General features: G+C 41.9%; 1 protein-coding gene across 2 annotated transcripts in view; it reads right to left on the bottom strand.

Moving 5' to 3' along the window:
• The window catches only part of Magi2 (membrane associated guanylate kinase, WW and PDZ domain containing 2), a 1,324,802-nt gene that overhangs the window by 165,349 nt on the left and 1,137,692 nt on the right, over window positions 1-21,761 (bottom strand). For both annotated transcript variants that reach the window (XM_038315349.1, XM_038315350.1), the window contains exons 11-12: window positions 6,855-6,886; window positions 902-1,091 (exon numbers count right to left, since the gene is read on the bottom strand). In XM_038315349.1, coding sequence (XP_038171277.1) covers window positions 902-1,091; window positions 6,855-6,886 — 222 coding nt within the window. The remainder of the gene's footprint in view (window positions 1-901; window positions 1,092-6,854; window positions 6,887-21,761) is intronic.

Below are 21,761 nucleotides of genomic sequence, written 5' to 3'. Positions count from 1 at the left end.
GTACACTTGATACTAAAAGTTCAAATAATCTCGAAGATCTTCCAATAGGAAGGCAGACCCATAGGCTTTAAGGCAAGGCAGCTGGGTGCGTTAAATGGTAGCAGGAGATTCAGGTCGGAATGAGCGGCCCCTGCTTCTCCCTCCTTTGAGGACGAATTGATTCATGACTCTGAATTAGAAAAACTTGCCTGAGAGTGCATTCTACTCAAGGCTTGGACTTCTCCAATGGCTGCCTTTAAGACTCTTAAGACGACAAAATGTAAGCTTTAGATTCCAGGCCAGTTTGAATGGGTTACATGTTCCAACATTGCCTTGTAGGTCAGGGCGATGGGTTACACGTTCCAAAACTTGCTCTATTTTGTTTTGCGACATGAACCAAGCTAGCCACCTCACTGCTTCCTCATTTTCCCAGGAGCTTAGGGGCCAATGTAGGAAATGCAATTTAAACCCCAAAGATACCTTTAGAAGCAACAGGCTCTTTAAGACAGTGAGAATAAAGATTGGTTAGATAGGAGGGTGCTAAATTCTGTCACACGTCAATGTGACTATAGCTGATCATAATATATATTTCAAATTACATGGAAGAAAGGATTTTAAATGTTCTTATTGTAGTTATCTTTTGTTTGATATGCTAATTATCCTGATTTGATCATTCTACAATGTATACGTGTATGGAAATATCACATTGTACCCCATAAAAATAGAAACATTGTCAATTAAAATGCAATTATCAAAAAGAAAAGGCAGGATTTCAGGACCCTTGTAGACCTGCTGTCTTACTTTGGAGATACCTTTGCGCCTCAGAAGGTAAAATCATACCAGATTATTCAGCCCCCATGTGCACCCTAGGCTGGTTTCGGCCACGGTCAATGTCCCCTGGCTTTACATGGCTGTCACTTACGCCTACTTTCATAAATGGCTCTTGATTTCTCATAGAGCTCATATGGGTCAGGCTTCCGTGGGTCAAAGGCCTCTGTTGAGTCAGGAAAGGAGCTCCGATGCAGGGCAGGTGGGAAGGGCAGGTTCTGCGGCACGGCCGGAGCAGATAAACTTGTCTGAGGGCTGCCTTGAGTCTCCCACCGGTCCATCGTCTAAAAGGAAAGAAGAGAGAACACGACTGAGGATGGATTCTGCCTGGCTGTTTCCCTTGCTACTTTCACAAAAGACTTTCTTACCATGTGAACTTCTGTCCCCTAAGAAGAGTTTGGTACATAAGACTCAGAGGAAGAGAATCTATTTCTCTGTAATCATGTAAGTGAAAGTGGTACTTGGGGTGTGAATGTATGCTTTTAACCTTGCCACATAGTAGCTAGGAATCTTTGGCAAACTCCTCATTTCTTTGACGGTTTTCTTTATAAAATATAGCATGTTTCCCAATATCACTTATGGACGTATATTCAGGAAGAGGTAACATCTGTTCTTTTCTGCAGATGGTCCCAATTTATCATACCTCCTCCCTAAAACAGAAAATGAAGTAGACTGTCCTTGTTCATTTATCACCTGTGCACATCCTAAACCCCCTCACAGATGAATATCTTAAGACTTCCTCTCGAGTTTGTACATATAGCCCATCCGGGATCAACGGGCTACATCCTTCTCGGGAATCCCATTCACTGTGGGCGTGGGAACGTGTCCCCTGCAATGTTCCTGCTGGCACTCTAGTGAGGTGCTTCCTCATTGGCCATGCATGATTCCTGATTCCCCACCTTATAGCATGCATAGATCTACATACAGCTGGAGCTAATACTGGCCGTTTAGCGAGAAGGCTGTTGTCATTGCTGATGTCACCTCTATTCAACTAGTAGCTCTTCCTTCAAACTCGGCTCCCGCCCCTCTCCTTTGAATCAGCATGCAGTCTGGGTGAAGTATAATGATGGTAGCCTCTTGCCTGCAGTTCTGGGTGGAGTCAGAGTATGGCCGTCAGGATCCAGGTTACATTCCCATCAGGCTGTGGGTACTGCTTACTTTACTCTCTCCTTTCCCCAGCTCCCCATACTCTTTCTTGCCTCTGAAGCTCTTCAGACCGTCTCTATCTCTTTCTTCTTCTACCAGCATCCCCCTCCCTCACTTTACCTGGACACTAGATGCACATAAGCATCTCCTTTCCTAGAAGAGCTGGCCCAGCCATTGGGGTGATCCTATTCAACATCACTCCCTGCTCCCGGTATCACTTACCACTGCCAGCTCTAAATTACAGGTCCCGTATGTGGTAGGTAGACAGAAAGCATCCTTAGTGAATGGATGAACTCATAATTAAAATATGGGACCCCTAAAAACTGCTGAGCTGATATGGATACAAAGTGTTCTGGTTTTTACTTCATTTTCTTGCTCTTGTTTTTACACTGGGTGTATTTTGGTCAGGATTCCACCTTGTCTGTCAGTCATCAATACTCTCAAGGCTGGAAGGGATGTGAGGGACCACATACCCCTGTCCTTCCTAGACATGCCATGGGGCACAGCAGTGGTCCCTCTGGCCCATCCCCCCACCCGGAACTGTGGCAGGGGTTCATGTTGAAGCTAAACATAGCAGACTTGGGAATAAGTAGGTTACTGACTTTAATTCAGTAAGACTGAATTTAAATTGTTTCTGCATGGGATCTGGCCCAAGATTTCATTTAGGTGGTTTTTATAGCGAGCGAGGATGAGTTCAGCTGTTTCACATTAAATATAATCTCTAGAAGCACAGAGAGGGTAATTGGCTTGCCTGAGGTCCAACAACAGATCTTGGTCAGAGCTAACTTATAGTTCTAACAGGGCTATTTGTTTAAACCATGCGCTTTGGGGACAGATCTTGTAAGTATCATAAAAACCGGAGTTAATCTTTATCTCACGGGACCTTTAACTTCTGCTTAGTAAAAGCCCTTAAATGCGCATTTCAGACTCAATGGAGACATTCATATAGGACACTCCACTGGGACTTTTTTTCTCATACATAATGGTGACTTTACTATGATGTTCTAGGTCACAACTGTGTCTAAAGGCATCTTTCTTAAATGACTTGTCTACCTGCCTTTAGGTGCCACATGGACACATTCCAGCTATGACTTTCTTAGTTCTAATTCCATACTTAGGATATGAAAAGCTAAAATGTAAATATGGCAGAAGTATGGTCTGAGAGGGTTAACATGCTACATGCCATCACGGGGTTCGAGAAGTGCATGTTTTCCATCTTCTGGTCACATGCGATTCACTGGTATGTGTATGACTCATGTGTAACCCTGGGAGGAACGATGCTTGGGGTGAAATATTGATATCTCTAAAACACAACCCCAAAGCTACAGAACAAAGAGTGCTTTGGGCATTTTAGGGGCCAGTTTCTGTGGAAGATTGGCGAGTTCTTCAATTTCTACAGCACAGAGGCTGGGAAATGAGTCAAGAACCCCGCTCATGCTGAGGAAAGTGTCCATAACCTCCTGCATTGACACTCCTCACATGGCGAGTCAGTCAGGGGTGCTCGAGAAAAGCCCCGTCTGTGGGAAAGGAGACCTCTAGTCTTCTTCCCACGCTGCTTCTAGCCTGCCTCCTCTAAACAGGCTCCCTGAGATCTCCACCCGAGATGCTACTGAGGAAAGGTTTACCCGGCTTAAGAGGCACCCTGTGCCGAGGCCAGAAGGTCAGTTCTGCCGGCTCCACCTTATGTTCTGGGAGACCTTGCTGTCCAGATTCCATGATACCTTGAATCCAGATCCGGTTCCATTCCCCAGGTCTTACTTGTTGTGCCTGCTGTCTTCTGCTCTTGGGTCTGGGGTCCTTCACAGCTTGTCATACTTGTCAGACATTGACCCCTCAACCAGGCTTTCTGGGCCTCTCTGTTTTGTCTCAGCAGTGACCTAAGGTTTGTAAACATCTCACTAGAGTGACAATGGAAATGAAGTTTTTATGCGTGGGAGAAGTTGTGTCTTTGAACTAATGAATGGTTAATGACTAAGGGAATGGATATCCGACACTACACTACGGAGTCTCAGGCTCTGATAGAGTGGATAGAGACAACACAGTCTCCACCCAGACACCAAACAGTAAAACAGAGGCATTCATTTGCTTTACCCCAGTTCCTGATTCTTGGGTGTGCACAGGAATGAGACAGGCTTTCCCCCAACAAAACACTATTTCTAGAATGTGTTTCCTTCCTTTTGAGAACATGATAAACACAGCCAAACAAGTCTAAACCTACTCCTGAACTAGTTTAGGTGGGGCTGGGCAACGCAGGCAGTAGGTCTGATCCTGTGCTTAGATCCTGCCATGCAAAGACAATGAGACCTTGTTACTAGTAGCATCTTACTTATTAGGTAAAGTCCCTGAGGGCTGCTTGGTAGAGACCAAGCAGGAGGCTAGGTCTCATTGAGCACGCTTCCTCACGTTAAATCTGCCATCAGTCTCTCTTAGAAGAAGGTGTCTAAGCCCAGACGCTGTGGATACACTGTATTTGTTCCAATGAACCCCTTAGCACATTGCATTCATTTGGGGAGTGACTTACCCATGAAGGGTTTGTGCACTGGCACAGATGTTTGTAATCTTTAGCCTAATGTGTTGAAGTGCTGTTGTAAGCACGTGGCGTGGGTTAATGTAGAATCCCCACAGTGACAGAGAAATTACTCCCATTTTACAAATATAGTCTTTGAGATGCAGAGGCCTTAAGCAGCTTCTTTAAGGTCATAAACCAATCAGGAAAAAGCTCAGCACCTGAGCACAGGCGGTGTGCTAAGAGTCTATATCCTAACCGCTGGGCCTTACACAATGCTCTTGTGGCCCTAAGTCCAGGGATTTTGCATATGTACATGGAGAGCATGAAATCAAAGACCTTTATATATTTACTCAGGCAGCAATCTAGAAGTCCAGGCCGTAGTTCTTGTAAAGATTCACAGGTTCAGGATTAATTGTATGCTGAGTTCTATAAAGCCTTTTTGGGAATTATTGACTATGGCTGTAATTACTATAATGATGGCAAATGCTGTAATTATGCCAAATGACATAATTTGTGCAACTGTGGTACATATAAGGAAATCACTAGATTGCATAATTGTTGCACCGTGATGAGGCTGCAAGGTTGCTGGTTAAATCAGATAAAGATGTGTCTAACCACAGGGCCCCGATCAGAGCTGGGGATGAAGGGATGACACTATTTAGAAGCTAGGTAAGATAAGTCGTACTTCATTTCACGCATTTAAAAATACTTTTTTCAAAATTGCATACATCACGATGTGATTTATGAAGTTCAAAGCACCCCACTTTCCCTTTCTGATGTATTCGGTAGAGCAGATGAGCAGAGTCGTAAATGAGGGTCTACCTTGGGAGGGTTCTGCTTTGCCACTCTACCTGTCCAGCTGTAGGCTTTAGGTAGTCTATTAGGGCAGCAAACTCTGATTCATGATAAAAGGAGATCCAGAAAAGCCAACCCAGCTAAGGGGACTTACGCCATTAATACTGGCATAGCTGAGTGTTGACTGTCCATGTATTAAAGACTTGGCCAAGAACAGCATGGGAAGTAGTGGGGCTTTGGGAGATGGAGCGTGCCAGAGTGTGCTAAGAGGACTGTATGCCCCTAACCCTTTTCTCTTCTCTTTTGCTCCCTGACCTTGGATGAAAAGGAGCTTTCTCACTATGAGGTGGTGCTTACTGCGCATGCTCCGAGCATCAGGGCCAGCCCGTGATAGAGACCTTCCAAATAGAGCCCACATAAGCCCTTCCTCTTCATGAGGGCGTTACTATCTCAGGCATTTTGTTACAGTGTTAGACGGGTGGCTAACATGAGTCATAGTTTCAACCTTAGGGCCAATGAAGACTATCTGACTGGTAAGGCCACTAGCTAACCCAGCTTTGTAAAAGGCTAGTGAAAGTCTAACTAGTTTCTTGTGTTGTCATAAAGTTTTAGCATCTTTGAAAGAGAAGCAGGACCAGAGAGGTTAGGTGATAGTAGAGCTTGCTAGCATCTGATGAGTATTTGAAGCACTATTCTGAGTGATTGCCATGTTTACAATGTATATCAAATGGAATGATACATATACTCAGAATATTTATTATGTATAATTATCTATATAGAGCTAGGATATATGAATGCATATGCACACATATGCTTATTTCTATAGTTATTAGAACGTAAATAGAAATGGAAATACATTTCTTGCAGATCATATTTAATGAGCAGGATAGGCCCTCCAGCACTGTAGTATGAATTAGTTTTGAAAACTTAATGTGACTGCACAACCATATAGTATTTGTGATAGAAAAACACAGGTTTTCTTTCAAGTGTTTTTGTCTCATCGTCCTGAATAATGCTGATGTCCATTTCGTAAGTGGGGATAATTGTGGAGCTGTAAGGTGAGTGATTCTTGTATGGGGGGGGGGCAATAGAAGACAAAACACGGGAAGTGGATGCAGGGGTGCGTCTTCCTTTGGGGAGGAATGGTCCTCAGCACTAGCTGTAAAGCCTATCACACAGGATATTGTCAGCATTCTTCTGGTTCAGCACACCTCACAATTCATATGTAACCTGAGCTCATCATATAGGGTGTGCATTAAAATCTGTTACCAAGTGGCCAGCACATGAAAACAGGTCATATTTACTATTCTGTTCATTGGTATTGTAACATAGCTAATGAAGGATTCCAAGACATCAGCCCTAAGAAGTGATTTTAGTACACAGAACATTTAAAACCAGGCATAATTATAGGAAATAAGATGGCTTGTCCTTGTATTTGAGGGCAAGAAAGGACAGGAGAGCACAGAAGGCTTGTTCTTCTGATAGCCTGGAATCTCAGGGGTGGAAGAGCATTTTAGGCCGCTCAATTCTCTCTTCATTTAAGGGGCTTACATAGTAAATAAGAATAAAGAAAAGAAGCATAGGAATTCCAACTTACAGGCTTTGGAGTTTTCCATGGAGAAAAGAAACCTGGAAGAAAGAAAACAACATTTGAACTTGGGAAACACGTTCCTGCCACACACAGACTGCACAATGTTAATCTGATCGTATTTCACTTCAGGTGAGATGAGAGCCCCGCAAACAATCCTGAAGGACTTTGCAGCCTTCTTGAAAGAGCTCAGGGCATCTCTTGGGAATTATATCAATGAGCCTAAGAACATCTCTCTTCATTTGGCAGCTGAGAATTCTGCAGTGCCCAAGAGTTGAACGACAAAGGCAGAGAACCAATTTAAATAGTCCAACCCTCAGCCCTTAGGGGTTCTTGTCACCCAGCAGGAGCCAGAGAGATGGAGAGAGCAGGTCAAAAGTTAGACTTTTAGGGGCAAATACCGTGGCTTGGAGTAAGAAATAATTCTGTGTTTATGAATCCATTTTATGTACTTTAGAAACAACAAATCTTTGTTACGCCTATCTTCAAAAATAACGACTCCATCTCCACTAAGACTCAGATCTTATTATTAAATCTTGCATGTTACTGTTCCCCCACCGATACAGGTTTCTATTACCCTCGTGCCCCAATGTAGCGCCTGCCACGCGAAAGCAAGGCAGTGTTTGCTTTGGAAACGAGAGTGGAAAGATGCTCCATCACATCGGTGCCGGAACTGACGTATTCGGCCCTAATGATCCAGAACAGAATATGCCACACAAAGGAAAATTACTTTCTCCTCATATCATATCTTTCCCCCTTTCAACAATTTTCTGCTCATATTAATATTAGTTGATGTCTAATAAAATGTCCAATAAAAATGAAACATCAAGACTATGCCTCACGCTGTGTTTATCGTCTTTAAAGCCAAGACTGCCAAAATGGGAAGAGAAGACAGCCATGACCCCTTCAGAGAGAAAATCTGCAGACATTTGGACACAGAGTGATCTAGATGTTAATCTAATTCAGGCATGTCAGAATACTAATTATCTCTCAGTGCTCCATTGTGATGTACCGATGATCCCTTCCAAAAGGAAGAAAGGGGACTGTGCAGGCCAGCATGTTTTATGGCTTTCTGTGGGACAGTTGGCCTGGTGTTCCGATGTGACCAGGATCCGGGTGGAGTCGACATTTGTCCCGTATGCTCTGTGCCTTTTCTGTCTTCTTTTATATCATGAAACAACTTCAGATAAATGTGTAGTTTGGTTATAAGGACTTAAATTTTTTTAAAAAAGAACTGAGGATAAAACGGAAAGACAACATACATTTCTTTCCTTGATCACTCTATAAAATGCTGAAGACAACCCTGTCACCCTGAATTTAAGACTGGGGAAAAATCAACCCGCTCACCATTTATTGTATCTTTGGAGGAATTGCCAATCAGAGTTTGTCTTTTTGGAGAAACAATGTTCTTTACACATTTCTACAATGTCCAGACATTCAGATTTCCTCTGCTCCTCCTATGCTCTCTGTCATCAGGATGCTGGGATATTTGCCAGGGACCGGACGTTCCTCTGACTTTGATGCAAAAGCGCTGAGAAATGTTCTCTCCTGTGGAGCTGTGGTCTCCACACATCGCATTACTTTTAAAAATTATTCTTTTTCCTACCGAAGCTGTGATCCCCGAGCCCTCAGCAGCAGTTAAGATGGCAGAACTAGAATGGTCTAAGAGGGGCAGGGACCAGGAGATTGATGATAAACCCACCATGGCTGCTTCCCTTTCCTAGAGTGCTTTCCTCTCAGGCGGACTTCTCACCGGGGCAGGACCCATGACTTCTTCGCTGTTCTCATTATAGCAGCTTCTGGACTGTGTCTACTGCTGAAAACACCGTTGGTCAAGGCTGCCCTTTCTGATTATTACCAATGAGGAGTTTGGAGATAGGTAAGAGGAAGGTACCAGAATATATTTCTTAGAAGCAAATAATGGACACTTTCTTATATCTCTTTGGCAAATGTTTAATCATGCTACAAACATTTAAATCAATCTGACTAAAAACATGCATCTCAGATACTCTGCACTTAGCCCTGATTAGGCCAGAGGGTCCACGCTTTTACATGATTAGCCTCCAATCTTCTTCTCCGCTTCGTTGATAGACACAGAAATACTATCATAGAGTGGGTCAAAATATCATATATTATAAATATATATAAACTATAATCTCTTGAGGGAACGGCCTCCCTAGGAAACCCTGCCGATTCCAGAGACCATTTAAAGAAAAACATCACAAAGAAACAAATAAAACCTTTGAAGTCTTTTCGGAGACATCCGAGTTCTTATCCTGAGGTCTGTTTCTGATTTTGTTTTCTGGTAAGACAGGATCACAAACTTTCAGTGACTGGGCAACCTTATACATATGTCACACTGACACAGGTGTGGATGGTGACTCTACTGGCACTTTTATTTACAAATTGCTTGTTGCGTTTTGTTCTTGCTCTTTACCTCTCCCCCTGGTCTCTTGAAACACAGGCATTTCACCTGGGGCCCTAGCTTCCCCTGTCTTTTGTATTTCACTAGGTTGGATGAGGCAGTTGCTTGTGGCTCTCTAACTGCTCAGGGAAACAAGGAGAGATACAAGTCCTTTTCCTCGGGCCTTTTAGAGCTAAGCCCATTTCCTGATAAAACCAAGGCTAAAGGAATCAGGCTTTTTTTATGTTTTAGTTTCTGGCTTGTAGTTCCTCACTGCGATAGGACATACAGAATAGAATTGTCCCCAGGGACTCAAGTTGTGTTTGTCTTGTAACAACCACGTGGGTCATTTACTGCCTTTCATGTTCAGCCGCATACAACTCTGTGTACATACAAATTCAAACACATGTCTTGATCAAGTTTTGAGACCACAAAAGCAGAGAGCTTCAAGAAAGCACTCTGAAGAAAACATGAGCAGTTACAGATGAGAGACTTTAGATAAACAGGATAGGGAAATCTAGATACATTCTCATATAAACTACATCAGATGACACGTGCCATTTGGAGACAAATCAAACTCAAATGTTATCTATAACTCTGCCTACAAGTGCGGTAAGATGGGCAGAGAAAAATACAGCAAAAAAAAAAAAAAAGCCAGCTTAGGTAAGAAATTCTGTTCCTTGAGCAAGGCAAATTGACTAAACAGGACAACGACATCATGCTGAAATTTAAATTTACTTTATATATGTCAGTTAACCACACCTTAAAAATACTAAGGCATACGGCTGCTAGATAGGATATAATATGTATAGGAAAATTTAAATTTCCAGTAAACAATTTTGCCTAAAAAACTATCTAACCCAAGACTTGTATATGAAAACACTTTATGATGTTGAAGCAAGAAGTTGAAAAAGACTCCAGAAGGCAGAAAGCTGTCAATGTTCATGGACGGGCAGGATTGGTATCGTGGAAATGGCCCGCCTACCGGAAGCACGTACAGATTCGACACAATCGTCTACGTATACCACTGCCATTTTTCTCACAAAATGAAAAAAAAACATTTTAAAAACACATTGGAAAAAATCCCAGCACTTTCCACAAATGGTGCTGGTCAAACTGCATAGCTCCATGAAGATCAGAAGCTGATCCTGTCTTTCATGCTGCACAAAACTCAACTCTAGATGGATCAAGGACCTTAATATGAGACCTGATCCTCTAAATCTCATCAGTGAGAAAGTAGGGCCTGTCTTGAACCCACAGATGCAGGAAAGGATCTTCTGAGCGGATCCCAGTAGCGCAGGCATTAAGGTCAACCATTGACAAATGAGACCTCATAAAACTCGGAGGCTTCTGTAAGGAAGGACACAGGCATTCAGTGGAGAGGTAGCCTGTACATCAGACAGGGTTAGTGTCTACACTATACAACGAACTGAGAACTAAACACCAAGAAAACAAACAACTTGGTTAAAAATTGGGGCGCGGAACTAAACGGAATTTACAAGAGGAGGAATACAAATGGCTGAAAGGCACTCAAAATGTTCAACATCCATAACTACTAGGGAAATGCAAAGTTAAATTACTTTGAGATTTCAACTTAATCCAATCAGAATGGCCAAGATAGAAAGTAAATAAATAGCAAAGGCGAATATCAGATGCTGGTGTGCTGGTGTGGTGCAGGGACGAGGGATACTTACTCAGTACCGAAGGCAGGGCAAGCTAGTACACCAGTACGGAAGCAATGTCTCACAGACTAGAAACAGGTGCATTACAGCATCCAGCCATATCATTCTTGCCTATTCATATACCTGCCTATTCATGTCCACTGATACTCTTCACGATATCTAGGAAACAGAAATAGCCTGGATGTCTGTCAGCTGACGAACTGATAACGAAGAAATGTGGTACCTTTGTACCATGCAATGCTATCAAGTATCAAGAAAAAATTACAAAAATCCCAGGTAGATGAATGGAGATGAAACAATCATTCCGAGTGAGGAACTCCAGACCCAGAAAAACAAATGTTTATGTTTTCTGTTGCTTGTGGAGGCTATCTGAATCTTCGGATGTGTATTTCATTTGGAATATCCACAGAGACCCAGGAATTAGTAAGAGGCTATAAGGGGGTAGGCTTCAAGGGAGGGGAGATAGAATGAAGTAGTATAAAGTGTTAAAGGGGTTAGAGAGGGAGATGGGGGGTGGGGTGCAGGAGGGAATAAACTGGAGATAAGCACATACTGAAAACTTCATACAGAAACCTATTGCTGGGGAAGATTCCTAACACACACACACACACACACACATACACATGCTTCCAGAAGGTGTGAGAATAATATACACACCCGCAGTCTGCGGGGCTCTGTGTTTCTAAGATGTTGTCTTCACATCGTCAGTTGTACCAGTTGTCGTTTCTCTGGGACAATGGCTTTCTCAGGACATAAACCCGTTCTGAGTCAAGGGTCGTCAGTATGCTTTGATAAAACTGGCAAATCTTAGGATAATTGTATTTTTGTCACATTTAAAATTGTAATTCTTAAAAAGGTAGGACGGTGGAAAAGGAGACCTAAAGAATGCACATATCATTTGTATGGGAGTGAGAAGAGAGCAAGAAATGAAATGTAGTCTCTGTGAGCTACAGCCGAATCCCCCACAGAGACTTTTCACTATATATATATATATATATATATATATAGTAATGTAGTGAAATATACAAGGAAATAGATTATATACAGTATATAGTGAAATATATATATACATATACACACATACATTTATTTGTTTATTTATTGATTGATTTATTGAGACAGGGGCTCATATATCGCAGGTTGGCCTTAAACTCATTTTTCTTCCCACCTTCTCAGGCATGCAACATCACGCCTGGCTTATTTGGTGCTGGGGATAAACCCAGAGCTTCCTGCCTGCCAGACAAGGACTCGACCAGGGGCCATCACTCTTGTGCCATCATTACTAAGGCCCTAAAGAGACATCCACTCTGAGCACCATTCCGAAAGCATCTCAGTAAGTCCTCAACGCTTCTGCCACAGTTGAAACTGTTTTTAAAAGGATCCCCGAAGTGGTGGCAGCGGCACCCGAGGTTTTAAGAATTTCCAGTTAGGGAGAGAAAAATACTACTAGGGGTGCGTTCACCCATTGAGACCGTGGGACAGAACTACCGGGAGATCACCAAGTCCAGTTGGAATGGGACTCATGGAACAGGGGACCAAACTGGACTCTCTGAATGTGGCTGACGGTGGAGGAGGACTGAGAAACCAAGGACAACGGTGATGGGCTTCGACTCTTCAGCATGGACGGGCTCACTGTGAGCCTTGTCAGTTTGGTTGCTCACCTTCCTGGACTTAGGGGGAGTTGGGAGGACTTTGGACTTAACATAGTGAAGGGAACCCTGATGGCTCTTTGGCTTGGAGAGGGAGGGAGGGGGGGTATGGGTGGAAGGGAGGGGAGGGAAGGGGGAGGAGGAGGGGAGGAGATGGAAATTTTTAATAAAAAAATGAGGAAAAAAACTGTTGGTGAGAGGGTATGCACCCTAAAGAATTAAAATACAGTTGATTGTTTTCATATATAAATGATTAGGTACGTGATTCCAATAAAATCCTTATAAGATTGCCTTTCTAAAAAAAAAAAAAATTAATCCTTACTTTTCATTTTCACTCGACCTGGCAGACAGACCTAAGCTTTCCATTAAACACCAACAAAACAAAACAAAACAAAACAAACCCTGCCTTTGGCAAATGAGCCTGCAGGTAATGAACAAATCCCCACTAAGCTAGGCTAGTGCGGTTTGCTTTCCTCTTGCTTGGATGGATTCATGTGTTCCTTATTAAAATTCATTAAATGAGTTACATTCTGCAGTTCCTTCAGATAATATGCTTAAGCTATTTAAAGTAGGCAAAAGGACAATTTTTCTTAGGGAAACTGACCTAGGCTAAGCAACGAGGGAGGAAACACTGCTGACAATATTCAATTTGGCCAAGCAATACATTCAGTGTGAAAAAAAAAAAAAACTCATTCCCTGCCATTTTAACCTGAAGGGGGATATTTTCAAGTGTTTATATATAAAGTTTAAATACACACGTGTAATGTGGTGTGTGGGAAATTGAGGTTTTCTTTGCAACACTCTAAATAATGATTCTTCTGTATCTTACATACACAATTGATTTTTGAATCAACACCATGGAATTGTTTTAAGATATTACTGCTCCTCTGCCTTTGATTACTATAAAGAGAACAACCAGTCTGACCATTTTTAAGGAAACCTCAATGAGGATTAGAAAGGAGAAGTCTGAACAGGTCTTTTGATAAAATCGAGAGATTAAAAACAAAGCAGGAGATGAACAGCTTCAGGCAGGAAGGATGGGAAGATCACTGAGCGTGAGGTTTAATCAGGGTCAGTGTACCTGTGGAAAATGTGGTCAACTACAGAAGCCTTTCCTGAAATTTTTTTTAAAAACTAGAAGTTTGTGTGTGTATGTATTATGCATGTATGCAGATAGGCCAGAAGAGCGTGTGGGATCCCTCATCACCTTAAAGCTGGAGGTCACATGCACTTGTGAACCTGCTAGGAGCCAAACTCAAGTCATCTAGAAGAGCAGCAGGTGCTCTCAACTGCTGGGCCATCTCTCCAGACCCAGCAGAGGGGTTCAATCTGTGCTATAAACAAGGCCAGGGGCAAAGAAAGAAAGCTGCGTGGGTTTGTGGCATGCCATAAACACTCACAAAGAAACACAATATAGCAATACTTTGTAGTAGAAAAAGGCTGATCCCTGAGAATTTTATGCACAGATGATGTAGGGTTAGATGGGAATTATGAAACAGGGAAGAATAAAGTAGGGTAGGGAGGACAGAAGAAGAGGGAAGTTGTAGCTATAGATAACACCGAGGACTTAAAAAATGGAAATCTATCAGTTTTAGTGCAGAATTCTACCATCTTTTAAAGAAGAGTCAAAACTAACACTCTTCAAATTATTCCTCAAAATAGAAACAGAAAGAATATTGCCCAATTTATCTTATGAGTCTACAGTTAACCTGATACATAAAACACATAAAGACCCAAGAAAGAAAGAAAATTACAGACCACTTTCTCTTATAAACATAGAGGCAAAAAGTCATCAATAAAATACTAGCAAACTAAATACCAAAACACATTAAAAAATAGATCATCCACCATGATCAAGTAGACTTTATCCCAGAGATTCAGGGATGGTTCAACATATGAAAACTGATAAATGCAATCCACCATATAAACAGACTTGAAAGACAAAACCCACATGATCATCTCATTAGATGAAGGAAAGGCCTTTGACAAAATACAATATCCCTTCATGATAAAAGTCTTGGAAACATTAGGGATACAAGGGACATACCTAAACATAACAAAAATAATATATAGCAAGTCGATTTCCAACATCAAATTCAATGGAGAGAAACAAAGCAATTCTACTGAAATCAGGAACAAGACAATGTTGTCCACTCTCTCCATACCTATTCAATATAGTACTTGAGGTTCCAGCTAGAGCACTAAGACAGCTTAAGGAAATGAAAGAGATACAATTTGGAAAGGAAGAAATCAAAATATCATTATTCGCAGATAATATGATAGTATACATAAGTGACCCCCAAAACTTTACCAGGGAATTTGTACAGCTGAGGAACACCTTTAGTCAAGTGGCTGGATACAAGATTACAAAAAAAAAATCAATAGCCCTCCTGTATACAAATGACAAACAGGCTCAGAAGGTATCAGAGAATCAACACCCTTTACAATAGCCTCAAATAATAGAAAATATCTTGTGTAACTCTAACCAAGAAGTGAAAGACTTGTATGAAAATAATTTCAAGTCTTTGAAGGAAGAAACAGAAGAAGAGATTAGAAGATGGGAAGGATCTCCCATGCTCATGGATAGGTAGTATTAACATAATAAAAATGGCAACCTTACCAAAAGCAATCTACAGATTCAATGCCAGCTCCTGATAATTCAACTATGCAGCAGGGAGACGCCACACCCTGGAATATTCGTGCAGTACAAATCAGCCTTGGGGGCAAAGGGGACACAAATTTGGGGGGCTCTGGGAGAGGTCGGGGAGGACAGGTGAGTACAATCAGAACATGTTGAATGAAATGTTCAAGGAATTCATAAAAAATAAAATGGCCCATGCCTTGCTTTAGGGCTTTATTTTTCTTCATTTTTGAGAGACCTAACTAAATATATTTTAAGACTTGACTGTGCATATCTGACATTTTGCCCAGCACTAAATAAATATTTGTAGAGTTGTGAGCATCTTACTAACACTATGAACTCAACAGAACAAAAAAAGGGAGCTTGGAGTTCTCCTATCAAGTCTGCTCTTTAGTCTTTAGGAAATTGTGTTTGTCACATTTAGTTTCTAAGATAGGCAACAGAAAGACAACTTTAACGATGTCCCCGCTTGCCTCCTGATCATCCACTGCTCTGCATTCCGTCCCCAGGTGCCATTTCAAACCTTCTCCCCACCTCCCTGGCCAGCGTGATAATCCACATCCAGTTATCTCTTGCTTCAATTGAAGCAATGATGAATAAGACAGTTTCTTAAAGGAAATAATGGTTTAAAATCTTTTAACGATTCCTTTTTGCTTCAATAAAACAGAACCTATGGGTCCTGAGTAAGTTGGCCCCTATCTACTCTCTAGCCAACCCACTGGTCTCCATTTGGATCCCTGGAGCTGGTTGAATGAGGCAGACTTTTCAAATTACTGAGCCTTTGTACAAACTCCTTCATGTACCCACACTTGGTCAGTCTTCTATCTGCTGCTTCTAACTCCCTTGTGTGGCAACTTAAATATCATCCTAAAAGGAGAACTTCCTGACTTTTGATTTCAAATCAAGCTTCCTCGTATGTTTCCATTGCACCCCAGGTTTGTCTTTGGTGTGGTGCTCATTCCTGTTTGTGCTTATATTCTGCACTTATAAGTGTACAGTATAATTAAGTGTATATCAATTGAATATCCCTGTATTCCTAATGGTCCAGTAAAAAGAGATGCTAGAGCAAAAAGGGATGTTGGGGCTATCATGGTAAGGTTTGGAGTATAGAGAAAGGCTTGCAGCTGGGGGTGAGATAGCCAGGTTGAGTAGAGAAGACAGAAGAAAGCTCCTGGAGGACACCTGGCTGGACCCCACGAAGCCCCAGCCCCCAAACACATGCAAGGCATTGATACCATTCTACATCTTTTTTAAAAAGATTTTTTTATTTACGTGCATGTGCCTGCCTGTATGCACTTAAATGCACCACCTGTGTGCAGGTGCCCGCCACAATCTGAAAAGGGTGTTGATTTTTCTGAAACTGCAGCTGCAGGTAGCTGCACATAGCCTGGTGTGAATGTTGAGAACTGGCCCTGGGTCCTCTGCTACAGCAGAAAACATTCTTGACTGCCTAGCCACCTCCAGGCCCGGCTTCACAGATTCACAGTTTTGGATAAGACAGCTTCTAAAATGCCTCCACCTATTCTAGGAAGGAGACTATCCCAGATACCCCGCGGGCGAGGAGATAAATATGGGGCAGCCCAGAGAAGTTGCAGGTACTTCTTGGCAGCCGGGATGAGACTCAGCTCTCCACAAGCAGGCAAGACAAGGGTCCATGGTAAACTATGAGCTGGTCACTCAATCTGGAAACAGAGAGTACGCTTTCACTGAGGGCTGGCAGACCACCACGTTTGGAGATCAGGAACACCTGCAAGGTTGGCATCTGCCAGCTGACAAGCAAAGGCCAGCAGCTAGGAGAGTATGCCAGAGATGGGCAGAGAGGTGATGCTAATGTGTGTCACCCCCTCAACCGTAAGAACATCCCAAATGCAACATGTGAGTCTCTTTCTGGTTGGGAAAAGGGGACATGCCAAGAATGTTCAGATACCCATTGACATTGCCCAAAATATGCCCAGAGGATTAATATCAACAGGAATAGCCTCTCTTTACCCAGTCCTACAAAAAGCCTCTAGACATCCACCCAGTGGCAGCCCTCAAAAGAGACCTCTTTTCATACTCTGCAGTCTTACTTTTCCTACAAACTCTTGGTTGGACTCCTTTCATTCTGTGGGAGCTCGGCTTGTTTTGTTTATGTAATAAATCTCTCTTCTCTTTCTAATAAAAGCTCCTTTGTAAACTTGCCAAGAAATTTTTTTCTTTGTGTTCGGGGGACAAAACCAGGGGCCATTAACCCAATGAAAGCTTTGGTGACCGTGACAATCAGCACTCTGTACCCCGAGTTAAGCCTATCTGACGTGAGAAAGTCTTCATCGTTCTGAAAGACACCCCTTCTGCGTACTTCCTCAGTTCGCCTTCCTGAGTACTTCACTAATCAACATCTCTGAATGAAGAAAGTAATGTTGGAAAGTCTGAGGATGTGGGAGAGTCACACAATGTAAGAGGAATGATGATCATGGGGGTTTTCTGGGGCAAGGAGGCGTGATGGAAGTCCTTCAGTGGCTGGCTCCATCTCTGGTACTTAGCAGTGGGAAGTGAGATCTAATGGGTCTGTGTCGTGGTTTGAAAGCAAAGGGCTCCATAAGCTCATAGAGTAGCACTATTAGGAGGTGTGGCCTTGTTGATGTGGGATGTCCTGCATCTGTTGCTTTTATTCATTACTGAATAAAGCTGTTTCAGCCATTGACTCAGTAGAGTAAAGCCAGGCAGGAAATCCAAACAGAGACATATAGAGAAAGTAGACAGAATCAAGGAGACGCCATGTAGCTGCTAAAGGAGACAGTCGCTGGAACCTTACCAGGTAAGATACAGCCTCATGGCGATACACAGAATAATAGAAATGGGTTATTTTAAGCCATGAGAGATAGCCAATAAGAAGCCTAAGCTATTGGCCAAGCAGTGTTGTAATTAATATAGTTTCTGTGATTGTTTGGTTCTGAGTGGTCAGGAAAAGAAAGAGCAGTCTCTGTCTACAGGCATGGATTGTTGGAGGAAGTGTATCACTGGGGAGGACTTTGAGGTCTCAGAAGTTCAAGCTAGGCCTAGTAGCTTACTGTCTCTTCCTGCTGCCTGCATATCCAGATACAGAATTGTCTCCAGCACCATGTCTGCTGCATGCCGCCACACTTCCCACCACGATTACAATGGACTAAACCTCTGATCTGTAAGACAGCCCTAGTTATAAGTTTTCCTTTAAAAGAGTTGCCGTAGACATAACATCTCTTCACAGCAATATGCCACCAGAGGCTCCTCATTTGTTTCTGGCCATTCATACCCAAAACAATTACATAGAAACTATATTAATTAAAACACTGCTTGGCCTATTAGCTTATGCAAATTTCTAGATAGCTCTTAGATTATAAACTAACCTATCTTTATTAATTTGTGTATCACCCTGAGGTGTGGCCTACTGGGAAAGTTTTGGCTGGACTCTGGTGGAGGCGTCTGTCTCCTGCAGCAGCTACATGGCTTCTCCCTGACTTTGCCTTCCTTCTCCTCCTCTATCTGCTTGGAACTTCTGCCTTGCCCTACTCTGTGCTGCAACAAGCCCAAAGAAGCTTCTTTATTAACCAATGGTATTCACAGCATACAGAGGGGAATCCCACATCACCTCCCCCTTTTTGTTCAAATAAAAAGGAAGGTTTTAACTTTAACATAGTAAAATTATATTTAACAAAACAGGTATCGAGAAAGAATTATAGTTACTGTATTTATATCTACTCTATCTTTTATCATAACTAAGGAAAACAATTATAACTATCTAAGAAATATAAGAGAATTGCCTTAGAGAGGCTGAAAAAAATTGTCTTACAGAGGCTGAAAGTGGCAAGGCTGTGGGGTCTGTAAGGGAGCTGTGGAACAATGGCAGGGAAAGTCTCTCCAGCTCTCCTGTGGAGAGGTTTTGCACACAGAATATGATAGAAAACTCACCTTGGCTACAGTTCCAGCTCCATGCTTTCCTTACTTACTGTGTGCTATCCTATTCATGGGAGGACACATAATATCAGGGTCAGCCTTCGGGTGCTGAGACAGACCTTAGGATTGCTTGATGTGTTACTGATGCTGGTTGAGCAAGTCCCCTAGCCTCATAAAGTCTTAGATTTCTTGCATTATAACAGTGAGGAAACTAATGGTTAGAAGCAAAGATATCTTATCCTTTGTAGAAAAAAAAATTAAAAATACTCCAGAATCAGTAAATAAAGCAATAGAAATCTAAATTGGCAAAGTAGAGGGCTGTCTTTGTAGCAACTATCTAATCACTTGTTGCTACGATAGATGTGTATTGTTTTCTTTCTTAGTTTAAACTTTTTGTTCATGTTACCTTTGAAGTTCTTTCAGGCTGCCATTTGCTATATTGAGTTTATTTAACTGATTGACTGTGTGTATTCTCTCAATCATTGTTTTCATCGTGGTAGCCTTTGCCATTGAATTCCCGCAATTCTGCTGTAGTAACTCACCTCATTTAACCTCTCTGGGCTAGCCTTGTGTTCTGACACACCATGCCCCCAGTTACACCGATTATGTCACCATTATGCTTTGATGAATTGGTTCTGACTTGGCATTTTCTTCTGACCGTTTATGCAAAGGTCGTTCTTACATTGGCCCAACTTAGCCGAGTTTAATGCTTACCACGGTTAGCATTACGCCACTGCTCCATCTTTGAATTTTGGGAAGTAGACATCTTCAAATACTTTTCTCAAAAATAGCATGTTTCATGTGGCAAGCAGAAGTGGCCTCTCAAATGTGCCTGCACTGTAATCCTTAGCTCCAGTGTGGATGCTAATTTACAAAGCAAAATAAATTCACAGATACCATCGAAATCGAGGGCCTTTAGTCGGAAAGAGTACCGTCTGACCATGAAATTCCTCAAGAGTGGAAAAACCTTCTTGGCTGGGGAAAGGAAGAAGGCAGATGGCAGAGAACATGAGAGAGGACTCAACTTGCCATCGCTGTTTTGAAGACAGAGAAATGACATCACAATCAATGATAAAAGGGCCTCCAGAAAATGGAAAATGAAAGGTTCAGGAAGGATGCTTCTGTGCTGACATTTGTACTCAACATAGTAGGAACTATGATGGACAGCACTGTCACCTTGATGGGGTCGAGAATCAACCAGGATGTGGGTTCTGGGCATGGTTGTGGGGCATGAACATGATTGCTTGTTAGTTGACCTGGGCAGGGGTTCCTGATGTGTGCATGACAGAGAGAGTGATCCAAACAATAGTGTGCGTTCAGTGTTCTGTGGACATGAGGTTGGGACCAGCTGCTCCATGCTGCTGCTGCTGCCTTAACTCCCCTATGAATTCCACCTCCAACTGTGAGATTCCTTTAATTGCTGCGTTGGGCATTTTATCAAAGCAACAGAATAAAACAAGACAAGACCCTTGTTGGATTTCTGATCTAAAGCTATATATCATTATAACATATCTAGCTCTGAATTTGCACTCATTAGTCGTGGAATGTATGACAGGAATTCTCTTACTGTATCTCTGAAGTCTTTCTATTCAAGATGTGGTCCAAGAGTCTGAAGCATCAATGTCACCTGGGAACTCGGTAGAAAACCAGATTTCACCTGAAAACGGAGCTCAACTCCTAAATATTCTTGATGAAAAAATTAGAGTAACAAACAAACTTTAGAAATTATGCAGGTGCATGGAAACTGAATGATGTTTGAAGAAATGAAAGACAAAGTTCTTGAAGGAAATGAAAACAAAAACATAATATCCCAAAGCTTTGGGGATACAGAAAAAGTTTATGAAGGAAAGGGATGTTTATAGTGATAAACATTTATATCCTCCTGAAACAAGTTAAAAATGAATGAACAAAAAATGATTTTTTAATGCTGCATCTTGAGGAGCTAGAAAAGCAAAATCAAACAGACATAAAATAGTGAATGAAAGAAAAGAGACAAAAGCTTAAAATTAGAACAGAAGCAAAAAAAAAAAAAAAAACAAGTCGGAAGAGACTAAGTAACAAACACCATCAGAACAGAGATGAGTTTTTTGAAGATAAAAACAATGGATTTGAACCTAGACTAAGAAAGAAAAAAGACAGAAGGCAAAATTAGGTAGGATAAAGGAGACATTATTACTGGTGCCATAGTAACCAACTGCTACCATAGTAACACAGTTACATAGGGATTACTATGAAAAACTATTTGCTCACAAACTGGAAAACCCAGAAGAAATGGATACATTTCTGTATACTTATGACACACCAAACTTAACTGTTGGAGGAAAAACCCAAACTAACCAAACACCTGAACAACTGACTGAGCAGATGAATGAAGTGCTGAATAGATGAGTGACTGGCAGTGATTCTGAACCAGTGGTTGAAATGTTTCCCAACAATGAAACAAAAGGCCAGGTGCTTTCGCTGCCGAATCTTACCAAACTTTAAAAGATGAACTATGTACCAATTCTCAAAGCACTTCAAACAACTGAAAGAGAAGAACCCTTCTAAATTCTTCTACGAGGTTTGCAGTGTTACACTGTTACCTCCCCCACAGTGACACATTTCCTCCCACAAGGCCACAGCTTCTAA

The sequence above is a fragment of the Arvicola amphibius genome, chromosome 18 (assembly GCF_903992535.2).
Source record: "Arvicola amphibius chromosome 18, mArvAmp1.2, whole genome shotgun sequence".
Taxonomy (NCBI): domain Eukaryota; kingdom Metazoa; phylum Chordata; class Mammalia; order Rodentia; family Cricetidae; genus Arvicola; species Arvicola amphibius.
Note: the sequence above shows the minus strand (reverse complement) of the source record. Positions and strands in the feature narration are given on the sequence as shown.